General features: G+C 41.3%; 1 protein-coding gene across 2 annotated transcripts; it reads right to left on the reverse strand.

Annotated features, from left to right (window-relative positions):
• Positions 1-329: 329 nt before the first annotated feature.
• LOC123773951 (carboxypeptidase B) lies at positions 330-13275 on the reverse strand. Of its 2 annotated transcripts, none has more exons than XM_045767945.2 (7): positions 13162-13275; positions 8175-8279; positions 5322-5519; positions 4695-4793; positions 3448-3565; positions 2599-2682; positions 330-1574 (listed from the first exon to the last, which is right to left on the reverse strand). In XM_045767945.2, the coding sequence occupies exons 1-7, from the start codon at positions 13162-13164 to the stop codon at positions 859-861; spliced, it is 1323 nt and encodes a 440-aa protein (XP_045623901.2). In that variant the 5' UTR covers positions 13165-13275; the 3' UTR covers positions 330-858. The 2 variants fall into 2 exon arrangements, with proteins under 2 accessions (XP_045623901.2, XP_045623900.2); XM_045767944.2 differs by having other exon boundaries at positions 4695-4796; positions 13162-13274.
• Between the last annotated feature and the right edge of the window lie 433 nt (positions 13276-13708).

Below are 13708 nucleotides of genomic sequence, written 5' to 3' on the forward strand. Positions count from 1 at the left end.
CAGCTGCCTGGGTTTCCACAACATATGCCTGGGTTTCCACAACAGCTGGCTAGGTTTCCACAGCAGCTGCCTGGGTTTCCACAGCAGCTGCCTGGGTTTCCACAGCAGCTGCCTGGGTTTCCACAACAGCTACCTGGGTTTCCACAACAGCTGGCTGGGTTTCCACAACAGCTGCCTGGGTTTCCACAACAGCTGGCTGGGCTTCCACAGCAGCTACCTGGGTTTCCACAGCAGCTGCCTGGGTTTCCACAGCAACTGCCTGGGTTTCACAGCAAGCGCTATATTTACTGATCCAATGTAAAAACAGACTAATTTTACAAAGCTACACAAAATGTATTTAATTTTATTTGTATGCGTTTGGTGAGAACAGAAGCGGCATTAAGTTAATTAATAATTAGGTGGAGCAGGTGCAGCACCATGTATCCCTAAGGGATACCTGCCTTCTCACTCTCACAGGCCAACCAACTTTAAGTATACACGACTCATTGTAAACTGCATGGCATTTAATCCCCTTCTCTCATTAGATCAGACCTATAATAACATGGTGCCAATGTTGCAGACATTGGGCTGGACAAAAATAAATTTAGACAAAATTACCAAACCAAGATGGCTATACAGCACTGAAGGTTGACAGTAACGTACTAATATTTTCTAACCTTAACGAACCGAATGGTCCTGGTGTAATGAATTGTAAGGAATTTCTATTTTACAAATTTATTATTTTTAGCACGTTTGAACATGTTATTTACCAGACAATTTACATAGCTGATACTGCACTGGGAATTTCTTTTATTGCAGAAAGGTAGAGAGCAAACCAGAACTGTGCATTATATGGAGTACACACTCCAAAATACTGTACTAGATACCTCGCTCTGGAGTCAGCGCTACGAACACCATTTTCATGCCATTCCAGACCTCCTCACTCGTGGGAAGTATCTGATCAGGACTCAAGAAAAAGGTCTTTTTATCTCTGAGCTCGAGTGTGTACGCAAACTTTGTCTTGAGCTCCCCTTTGGCCCAGTCATCCGTGGCCCCGGACGCATAGTAAAGTCCGGCAGCAGAGTTGGCAACATCGTACACTGTACCGTGACTTTCCTTGGCACTTTTGGCAAATATATCGCCCAGTCGCTGCATGGCTGGCGTGTTGGGTGCCGAGTCTGTAGTGTGGCCAAACGGGTACATTAACAGCTGACCATAGCTATGCAGTACTAACACTAGCATCAGTTTGCCTGTTCTATTTACCTGCAACATAGCATTGCTCAGTGCCTGTGTCTCCGGCTCAGAGAATGCATGGGCTCCCTGATAAACTTCGCTGCAAGGGTTATGCGAGGCTCCCACTCCAAACTGAAAGTCCCAGTTACGGTTGAGGTCGACGCCGTCACAGTCGGAGCCGGGAATCTGCCTGCGGTTCTTGCGCCACATGCGGTCGTTGGTCCAAGAGTAGACGTAGCCGTCAGGGTTGGCCACGGGCACCACGTAAATATCAAGAGCTCGTCCAGCACTGCAGTCTTGAACAATATTATGAATAAGCTGTAAGGCAACAGCGGGTGCGATCCATTCACGGCCGTGGATACCTGTTGTTAACATACTGAAATATTATGCATGATCATACACGCAGGTTCCAAATATACAAATTATAACATTTTAGCAAATTTGTACAAAAACGAACACGAAGATAGATTAGTTAAAATGTCTATGATGCATAAGTAATAAGATAACATTCTAAAGATATAATTTAATAATTAAACTACTGTAATTTGATATTTAGCGTTTTATGAGTTTCTCGTACGCAGAGAATTCGTGAATCCTAGCATCATTGTCAGCCAATACTGCCTTCACCCATGACGGGGTCCTTACGGAGTAATGCTGCCTGGCGCAAACTGTCTCTTTAGTGTCAAACTGGAGCAAGCAGAGGATTGTACACGTCACCTACAGGAAAGTAACCTCTTGAACATTTTTTTTTTTTTTTTTGAGATATATACAAGAGTTGTTACATTCTTGTACAGCCACTAGTACGCGTAGCGTTTCGGGCAAGTCCTTAATCCTACGGACCCTGGAATACGATCCCCTGCCGCGAAGAATCGTTTTTTCATCCAAGTACACATTTTACTGTTGCGTTAAACAGAGGCTACAGTTAAGGAATTGCGCCCAGTAACTCCTCCCCGGCCAGGATACGAACCCATGACATAGCGCTCGCGGAACGCCAGGCGAGTGTCTTACCACTACACCACGGAGACTATGTATACCTGTATATGTATACCATGTATACCATGTATACCATGAGAGTTGTACTCGATGAAGATGAAGATTAAGCCACCCAAAATGTGGCACGGGCATGAATAGCCCGTAAGTGGTGGCCCTTTTGAGCCATTGCCAGTATAGATGATACTGGAGATCTGTGGAGGTGCGGCTGCACCCTGCGTGACGGGAGACGTCTCCCGTCCGAGTTGTACTCAGTTTGTCGGGGCTTATACACTGAATGTATTTTAGTATTGAGCCCTATGTAATACTTACAGGTTGGTCAGTATGCCAGTGTGGAGGCCATAATAACCCTCCCTCGGTTGATAGGCTTTAAACCCAGTACCAAATGGGACCTACCTGCCTCCAGCCACACGGCGCGGCGACGCTTACTCTCCCGCGCTGCCTTCAGGCGTCGCAGGAACGCTGATAGGCTTCCGTCTCCTGCAGTCACCACAATTTTTTTAATACTATGCCCTGACCTCACCACACATGTCTTAATATTGTGCCCTGACCTCACCACACATGTCTTAATATTGTGCCCTGACCTCACCACACATGTCTTAATATTGTGCCCTGACCTCACCACACATGTCTTAATATTGTGCCCTGACCTCACCACACATGTCTTAATATTGTGCCCTGACCTCACCACACATGTCTTAATATTGTGCCCTGACCTCACCACACATGTCTTAATATTGTGCCCTGACCTCACCACACATGTCTTAATATTGTGCCCTGACCTCACCACACATGTCTTAATATTGTGCCCTGACCTCACCACACATGTCTTAATATTGTGCCCTGACCTCACCACACACGTCTTAATATTGTGCCCTGACCTCACCACACATGTCTTAATATTGTGCCCTGACCTCACCACACATGTCTTAATATTGTGCCCTGACCTCACCTCACGTGTCTTAATATTGTGCCCTGACCTCACCACACATGTCTTAATATTGTGCCCTGACCTCACCTCACATGTCTTAATATTGTGCCCTGACCTCACCTCACATGTCTTAATATTGTGCCCTGACCTCACCACACACGTCTTAATATTGTGCCCTGACCTCACCACACACGTCTTAATATTGTGCCCTGACCTCACCACACACGTCTTAATATTGTGCCCTGACCTCACCACACACGTCTTAATATTGTGCCCTGACCTCACCACACACAGGTGGCATGATGAACACTCACCTTTACACTCAGGTGGTTTGATGTGAACCAGCCACAGGTCGCGACCTTCAACAGACTTGCCAATGGACGTCACCTCAACTCTGGGATGACTCGCTAGGTGGGTCAAGTACCATTCAATCTGTGGCAGGTGGTGGGTTATAGTGGGCTGTCAGTGGCAGGGTGGGTGGTCTGTGGTAGGTGGTGGGTTATAGTGGGCTGTCTGGGGTAGGTGGTGGGTTATAGTGGGCTGTCAGAGGCAGGTGGTGAGTGGTCTGGGGTAGGTGGTAGGTTATAGTGGGCTGTCAGTGGCAGGTGGTGGGTGGTCTGGGGTAGGTGGTGGATTATTGCTACACGGCAGGTGGCGGGTTTTTTCATACATGGTTGACTGTAAACTGATGTATGCTGTACGGTGAACTTTTAACGTTTATATTTTAAGTTTGAAAGATTTTTTTGCTCCGAAGGCGACTAACTCCTCGTCTAGTCCATCGTATGGGCCGTTGTAGACAACTGCATCACCAAGATAGTGAACAAATGGAATGCGCTAAGAAGTGAAGTGGTGGAAGCAAACTCTATACAAAGCTTTCACAGTAGATATGACGGAACCCAATACGATCAGGAATTCCGGTTGAGAGGCGGATCCCAAGAGTTAGGATCCAAGAGCCGTAGCCCATGCGCCCTTCCCGTAAATACAACTAAGCAAGTATCATCTGCTTGGAGAGTCAAAATTGCCATGAAATTCTGGGTAGTTAAGGTTGTTTCTTGGAAATGATTATTGTATAAGGCGAGTCTTGCTGGGTGATTGGGATGAAGATTGATTTCAGATAAGAAGTTGAAGTAGAGGGTTGAGAGGTGTTGTGGACTGGTTCAGTTATGACGGGGGGGGGGGGGGAAGTGAGGCGGTTACACCGATCAGTGACGGAAGTGTTATAGCCTAGCTATAGGCTCAGATGTGGATTGTTTAGGATTGGTTTCTGGTGTAGTTTCAGCTGGAGCGTTGCAATTAAATAAATATTCTGGAATTTCCATTGAAATTAATCGGTTTTAAATTTGGCATTATTTTGTGAATAAATGATCCTGGCTCCCTATTGGAGAAATACAATAATATAAAATAAGTCCAAACTCTCTAGGGCATGGAAGCAATGAGACGGTGCCTTGGCCAGATACCACAGGCTTGCCCCGCCACGCTCCTCATTGTAACTCCCCCATACCACTCACCTGGTGTCGGTTGTGGTGTGGCTCTTGCCCTGTGACCCGAGGTGATGACCTACCTGCTGGAAGGTCATGTAGGAGTCTATGAGAGGAGCGGGGCAGCTGGAGGAGACACATACTTCAGCTCTGTTTCTACGTGGCGCGCGTGTTGTGTCCTTCTCCTGCAGTAAACAATCACGTCACGCTATTAGTCGACATACAATAAAGAAAAAATGCATAAAACTTTATCAAGATTTTCCAAAACAGTTTTAACTCTTTTTTTTTTGGGGGGGGGGGATGCAGCAGCAGTTTTGAGTTGTTGTAAAGTTTGTTGGGTTGCTGCAACTTTTTGACACCACTGTACCATCCCCACAATGTTCAAAAGTATAGTGAAAAAGTCTGTTTGCAAATAAAACAAAATTATTCTTTTGGCAAATTATTATATGGGTGTTTTAGCTTCGGAGGTATTGAGGAAAACACTTACAAATATGAAGAAAAAATTATATATATAAACGTGTGTGCGGGGCTGATCGACCAAGTAAATTTAACACGACGTTGAGGCAGTGAAAGCCACATTCCTCCACAGTTACAAGCAGGTGCGATACAGCACTAGCAACCGGGGTACAGTAATTCAACCCGATATTTGAAAACTAGAAAGCGGGGCCCAGGAGCTGGATCTCCTCGTCTACACAGTAGTAGGCTCTCACCCGTAGATAGGCGGCCAGGTCGTGGATGAGAACGCTATAGGAAATTCCAGCCTCGCGCAGGGCGGTCTTGACCTCCTGGACGGTCTGAGGAGAGACCCGCACGGTCCGGGAAGGTCCAGAGTGGTCCAGCACGTCCAGCAGACCCTCCTGCAGCAGGTGTTTTACTGCTCCGCTGCTCCCTACCTCCACCACCAACACCTGTAGGGAGTCAATCTCTGCATCAACACGGTTGTCACTCGCTTCATGTCAGTTAACTCCGTTATCAATGTTTAGTGGTCAGCATTTACCTCACTTTGAGAGGTGGTGTTATGAGTGCTTTCTGTAGGGCTCGGAAGTGTTATACAGTATATATCTAAAGCTCCTATATAATCTTGAATGTCACTTTAATTGCTTACTCAACACATTAATATTAGTAATAATAACGAGAATGAATACAATAATAAATAAAATTAAAATGCAATCACTAATAATACAAGTTACTGGTTTAATCATACAAAAATCTGCTATCAGACCAATAAAAAAAACTTTTCAGACAACACTCAGTCCGCCCCCCCCCCCCCCTCCCCCTTTAAATCCCTAAACATACTAAACAAACTCACTCCACACATTCTCTTGTGCCATTTACATGTACAAAACCTTGTTCTTAAATGCAAATTCTGATCTGAAACTCTTCCTTGATATATGTAATAGAACCCATAATCACCACACCAGAAATAAATCTCTTTGATTTCCCCAGAGTCAAACTAAATGTGTAAACACTATGCAAATCAAGGGACCTAGTCTATGGAACTCACTCCCTAACGAATTGAAAAGCTTCGTCAACCTACGCCTTATTAAAAAATAAAACCAAAAAGTGCTTAATTTCATCCTCATAGTTGCTACCTTGTGCCATAAACGTGCACTGTATATTGTGCTACCCACTCACACCCCCCCCCCCAATATAAGTGCCTAAGTTATTCAACTTCATCATTATAATCATTACAATCATCTTATATCATTGTTGTTATATTGAACGCATATTTTACATAATACCTAGATATACCTAGATCCTCAAATTATGCTACAATGTACGTGTTGATAATCCTCAAATTTTACTATAATGTACCTACTAATCTTTCTCAAATTTTCTTACAATGTACCTGTTAACATTTCTCAATTTTGCAAGAAATTACCTACTTAAAATTATGTTAGATTAAGGACCTGCCCGAAACGCTGTGCGTGTTAGTGGCTTTACAAGACTAAAAACATCAGTGCTATGTACTCTCATAAACCCAATGTACCTAATTGTATATACTTAAATAAATAAATAAATAAATAAATAAATAAATAAATAATAATATAATATAATATCGTCCAGTATTCGCGTGCGTGCGATGTGTGAAGCAGTTATAGAACTAAAAGTACTGTATTCATACCATTTGGTCTGAAATCAATTACAGACATAGTACATGACACCTGCCATGGATATCTATATCCCAGCCTAATTCTGGAAATTATAATGTCACCTGTCTAGTGGATGTATTGTGCTGTCCGTACATACATATACTTCTCGGTTAAGTATATGAACAAGTATAAACATTTTATACTCGTGCTCTTCCGCCATTTTCTGAATATTGGTGATTTTACAATTGAGATTGGAATGCCTAAATATAACTCAGTTTCAAGCATATCACATCCAGCTTTAGCTGCCTTGTCCGTATTATCATGCAGGGCAACACCTATGAGAGATAGTATTCATCCAAATGAGACTTGTTCTATGTATGATGTTTATAATGGATGTTACATTCATGAATGTTACATGAATACATTCATGGATGTTATATGAATACATTCAATGGATGTTACATGAATACATTCAATGGATATTACGTTACTATGTAGATCTTGTTCTATGATGATGTTTATAATGGATGTTACATTGTTGGTATCTCTATTTTGCATGCTGGGGTTTCAAGTGCTTGAAGAGCTGACTTTGAATCCTACAAAACTACTTCTCCACTGTTTTTCAGTGCGTTAGTGGCAAGTTGTAGCGCAGCTAACTCTGCACTGTGTGGAGCTAAGCCACATTCAGTCTCACACTTGTGGTCTGTGTACATGTGTTGTCTTTGTATATTCTACAGGCTGTTGTAGTATGACCTGTTGACATTTGTAGACCCGTCAGCACAAGCATAGTACTCTTGAGGGCGTAATTAGTTATAAAGGAATCGATGGTCTCAAGTATTGTTGCTTTGAAGAGTGCTAGATTTCCCTTACTCTTTTTGCTGATGGGCATACAAGACACTTGTATGTCAGGGTACATGTATATAGTGGAGTATCATTAGTTAGTACATTGCATACAATATGAATATTCATTTTGATGAGGTTAGCAGCATTTGTACTCAACCAGTTTGCATATAGGTAGCTCGCTGGTGCGTTGGTTGCACTTTTCCGCCTACAAAATTCACCGGCCAGTTTATCTTTGATGATGTTGGATCTCTCAATAGTACTGATGATGTTGGATCTCTCAATAGTACTGATGATGTTGGATCTCTCATAACTCTTACACAAAAGATTGTACTGAGCTACTCAATTCTTTCACACGTGATTAGGAGTTTCAACTCCGTCATGTTGTTGACTCTTTTGCATCTGGGGGGCTCTTAAGAATTTTGTTTATCTTGTCAGTTTCATAATTTCTGTAAAAGGCTATGCCCCTGCCCGAAACGCTTTGCGTAATAGTGGCTCTAGGCATTGTATGTACTAGCTCTATCTATAAATCTATCAATTTTTGTATAACCTCTTGTATGTATGTACTTTACCTGAATAAACATTTGAATTTGAATTTGACCTGGTTTTGAACCATTAAATGGTGCTCACCTGGTGTCCTTCAAGGTGCTGGTAGTTGTCAGAGACGCAGCAAGCGACGCTGACGAAGACCAGCAGCAGGACGACGGGCCGCCATTGTTGACAACACCGCGGCTCCTGCAACACAAGCACACATTACACGTTGCTAGACTCGTGTACAATGTTTATTCTTGGATTCCATATAACCAACCATCCTTTGGGATGTGGGATATTAGATGAACTTTTAGTTTGCCCCTTGATCAATAATAAGTTATTGAGGTATAAATACACGCAAAGGAATGAGGTTGTTCAAGTTATTCTCACCCCGTTCAGTACAACGTGTTATATATATACATACATAATATACACAAATTATTATTATTATTATTATTATTATTATTATTATTATTATTATTATTATTATATATATATATATATATATATATATATATATATATATATATATATATATATATATATATATACACACACACATCACAAGCAACATATTTCGGGACAATTTGGCCAATTTTTTTCATATTATTATTTATCAGTTTATAATATACATACGTGTGCTGCTTCCATATTCTGTATGTAGACATATCAAGGGCAACTGGGAATATGGAATAGGTGTTAATGATAATGACACCAAGTGTAAACGATGTGGAATGTTAATTTAAGGTCTCACACCCTCTGTTCTTGATTGCTCGTTGATTAATGTATACAGAAACACTGAGTTACGGACTGTTCCTGAACAAATAGCCTGGATGTGTCACAACGGAAAGGTTGGTGATATTCTGGAGAGATATAAGAATTTTGCACCAAGATTGTAAACTTTTGTTGAATTGTCTGATTGTCTATTGCAAGTAGTCTATGTATCTAGTCATAAAAGTATCTGTGTACATCTGGTAACAAACTTCACATGTAAAGGAAGAAATGTATATATAAACTGATAAATAATAATATGAAAAAAATTGGCCAAATATCCCCAGTTTGCTAACTGTACTCACCTAGTTGTGCTTGCGGGGGTTGAGCTCTGGCTCTTTAGTCCCGCCTCTCAACCGTCAATCAACAGGTGTACAGGTTCCTGAGCCTATTGGGCTTTATCATATCTACACTTGAAACTGTGTATGGAGTCAGCCTCCACCACATCACTTCCTAATGCATTCCATTTGTCAACCACTCTGACACTAAAAAAGTTATTTCTAATATCTCTGTGGCTCATTTGGGCACTCAGTTTCCACCCAGTTTTTGTAGGTAATAACTGAGTGACTGTAACCTATCCACCGCTGTCCACTAGATGGGGGGCGGTGTGTAGGATAAACATATCAATTGCTGACACTAGCTCTCCACATGTCAGTTGCTTAGATTAGAAACTGTACTTGTGGCCGGTCTCGAACCCATTGTTGATGTGACGATGTGCATTGAATTTTGTAACTAGCTCATCACGATTGTAACTTGTTTAGCTAAATGATTTGTGGGGTTCAGTCCCTGAGCCCATTATGTGCCTCTGTAACTTTCCAATATCGCCCCCGGCCCGGCCTCCAAAGACCAAAAATCCATTCCATGCACCCGCCTAACCCCTTGTTTATGAATGAAAAACGGTTTACACACGACTCCAACCCGTTCTCACGCCAGGCTGTTTAAAGCAGCGGCCGTCCTCCCCAGACGCATTCATCAATTTTAACATACTGAGCATTAAAAATTGGTTTGTTCTCATATTTAAATTAATATTCTTATACATAAAAATTGTATATATATTTTGGCGTAGGATAGGTTAGGTGTTTAGGTTCTGTTGGTAATTATTTGTATTTATAAGTTCGTGGGTGAATCATTTAACAACCCGTCCCCGACTCAAGTCCATTACATCCAGCGGTCGACCCCACAGACGCATTCATAAATTTTAACATGCTGTTCATTCAAAACGGGAATTTTCTCAAGTATAAATTAATATTATAATATATTAGCATATTGTGCATATATAGGCATAGGTTAGGTTAGGTTAGGTGTTTAGGTTCTGTTGGCATTTGCATTTGTAGTACGTGGGTGAAGCATTTATAGCGTTGTGATTCGAACAAAATTCGTCAGTGAAACACTTGTTCCGGATATGTTCGAACGTCAGCAGTTGCGAGTCGTGTGTAAACCGCTTTTCACTCATAAACAGGGGGTTTGGCGGGTGCATGGAATCACTTTTGGATCTTTGTTTGGAGGACGGGCTGTTGTATGCGAGAACGGGTTGACGACTCAACTGTTGACGTTCGAACACTTCCGGAACAAGTGTTTCACTGACGAATTTTGTTCGAACCACAACGCTGTAAATGCTTCACCCACGTACTACAAATACAAATAATCGCCAACAGAACCTAAAGACTTAACCTAACCTATATATGCACAATATGCTAATATATTAAATTTATATTTGATAAAATTCCCGTTTTGAATGAACAGCATGTTCAAATTTATGAATGCGTCTGTGGGGTCGACTGCTGGATGGAATGGACTTGGTCTGAGGACGGGTTGACCACCCACAGGATGGGTATGGGGTGCACAATGAACTAATCTAAACAATATATGCTCGATCTGCAAGCTGGTTAATTATTAATGCAAATTTGCCATTGTTTAGCCCTTATTGCATAATATTGCTTAGATTACAATACTACGATTTTGAAGTTTGTCTTGATTTTACTGAGAATAGATAGATGCAAACGCAGAAATTGCAATTCAAAGTGCGTAAACTTGGTAAATACAAAACAAATGATTCAGTATTAAAAATCTTCATAGTCGATTTTTGAAAAACTGGAAATCAAAAGGTGTCTCGGGATAGAGTTGTAACCGTTCCACAAGACTACTGAAAATAAACAGTTAACATTTAATTCGACCTGTCAATGTTAGAAGGTAGAACACGTGTAGCAGAATACGTGGCAAACACCCTCACACCTGCCCCCATCACTCAGTGTGGCAATCAACCGGTGGAACACACTTCATCATAGAGGGCGACACAGGTGTACCCCAGGGCCAACCATCAAGGCTACGTTCAAGTGTCTCGTAATTTATTTGCATTTTGAGTATTGAGTATTTTGTGTTTACAGATGCTGGTAGTTAATCCGTCACGCTGATTGCAATTCACATCAACCTTTATTTTTGGGTAAACAAATGTGATAAATTTTATTGGGTTTCTCAGCATTAATGAAGTCTTGATGCGAAGAAACTATATCGTACCTGTTTTTGTTATATTCATGATGAAATATGTTCAAAACAGCACATGGGTGTTATGCTACACTATATATTTGATTTCTCAATGTTCGGGGAGGATTGGAAGCCAGTGTATATATACATGTAATGCTTATATCGAGGTCCTCCCCCCCCCCAAAAAAAAAAAAAGTCCAACGACTGACCCTCCCCATGATGCAACCTCACAACATGGAAACTCCTGCTGGGTACCCAGCCTTGCCTTAAGTCTTAAAACTTAAGTCAGCTTTAAGCCTTGCCTTAAGTCTGTTGATGTAAAATGCTAAGGGTGTAAATTTCTTTAACTTTATGGCATCATTTGTGTTTGTATTAATCTTCAAATTTACTTATCAACCTGATTTTATGATGCATGCTTTGCTAATATCAGTCTCGGTACCGCTCTAATTGTAAGCTGTTAAGTCTATGGCTGTAACAGCTGTTCATTCCAGTCATCTGTAATAATTATGAAATCACTTTTTGATATATACAGTGGCTTCTAAATGATGTTTACGTTTTACTGGCGATTATCATTATTGCAACCCGTCCTCGACTCAAGTCCATTACATCCAAAAGTCGACCCCACAGACGCATTCATAAACTTTTACATGCTGTTCATTCAAAACAGGAATTTTCTCAAAATATAAAATAATATAATATATTAGCATATTGTGCATATATAGGCATAGATTAGGTTAGGTTGGGTGTTTAGGTTCTGTTGGCGATTATTTGTATTTGTAGTACGTGGGTGAAGCATTTACAGCGTTCAAACAAAATTCGTCTGTGAAGCACTTGTTCCGGAAGTGTTCGAACGAAATCGGTTGCAAGTCGTGTGTAAACCGTTTTTTATTCATAAACAGGGGGTTTGGCGGGAGCAGGGAATCACTTTTGGGTCTTTGTTTGGAGTACGGGCTGTTACACACGAATCATAACTGATGACATCAGAACACTTCAGGAACAGTGATTAAGGCAGTGTCTGGGATGCTCCAGTGACGAGTTCGAGTCCTCGTCATGACCCTTGTGGATTTGTTCACTTCAGGAACAAGTGCTTCGCTCACGTCCTCTGTTCGGACCACAATTCCATAAATGCTTCACCCATGTATTTCAAATACAAATAATCGCTAACAGATCCTAAACACCTAACCTAACCTACCCCCAACTTTACACTGAATTTTCATGTATAATAATATTAATTTATATATGAGACTAAACCAATTTTTAATTAACACACAGTATGTTAAAATTAATGAATGCATCTTGGGAGGGGGGGGAGCTGCTTTACACAGCCTAGTATATGAACGGGTTGTGATTGTGTGTAAACCGTTTTTAAATTCATAAACGGTGGGCTTGGCGACTAGATTAATGAGCATTTGGCTTTTGTTAATGATGTCGGGCTGATGGGTAGGGAACTTGAAGCGCCAAACCATTATGATTATACATCACTTGGAAGGGGTCAGGATTTGGGATGGGACGGGGTAAAGGTGCCCAACCACTTGAACACTCGGAGATTTTACGCCGACCTGCATGAAGCGAGACCGTCGCTTTACCGTCCAACCTAATTGCTTTCATGAGGACGACAATTAAGCAACGGAGACCACCGGAACACGTGACGCCACTTTACCTGTTGGGTCTCTATTATACTGCTGTCAACACTGATGAGCTAGTCTTCAAGCTGTTTCACTGGCTATAGGTATCTCTGGTATTTCATTAAAAATCTGAGCCAAACACCTCGAGTTTGTCATAACAGTTAGAACACATACTTGTATTAAGTTGCCAAGACAGTGCACAGGCTTACCATTGGGAACTACGGTACTGCTCTCCGCACCACGGCTCTCTCTCAACTAAGCTTGTCCCTGACTGGTACTCGTAGCGAGGACACAATCCACAATTCACTCCAGTGAACCTTTCGTCTACAATAGCATATTCATAATAATAACAACAATAATGTTAATTTATACACAATGTACATTGCTTATATTACATTGTATACATGATCGATGGTAGCCCTTGAGTTTCATGGCACGGTATTGAATTTTTATTAATTTTTTTCACACACAGTTACAGCCCCTCTCCTGTGCCAGGCAAATAAACTACGGGCTCACCATAGCCCGTGCTACTTGGAACCTTAAGTTCCAAGTAGCGAATCTTAAACTACTACTACTATATTGATTTTTTTTCAAGGCTTTGTCACATTTTCAATAGCAGACGATGAGTCACAATAACAATCAATTCCTCATTTGTTTTCGGTCTTTTGTTTTGTTATTGATTTCAGTGAAAATATGTAAACAATACAATATTCGTACTGGTATATCCGGAACGTACAGTATTTTACATAATATTCT

The sequence above is a fragment of the Procambarus clarkii genome, chromosome 91, assembly GCF_040958095.1.
Source record: "Procambarus clarkii isolate CNS0578487 chromosome 91, FALCON_Pclarkii_2.0, whole genome shotgun sequence".
NCBI classification, from domain to species: Eukaryota; Metazoa; Arthropoda; class Malacostraca; order Decapoda; family Cambaridae; genus Procambarus; species Procambarus clarkii.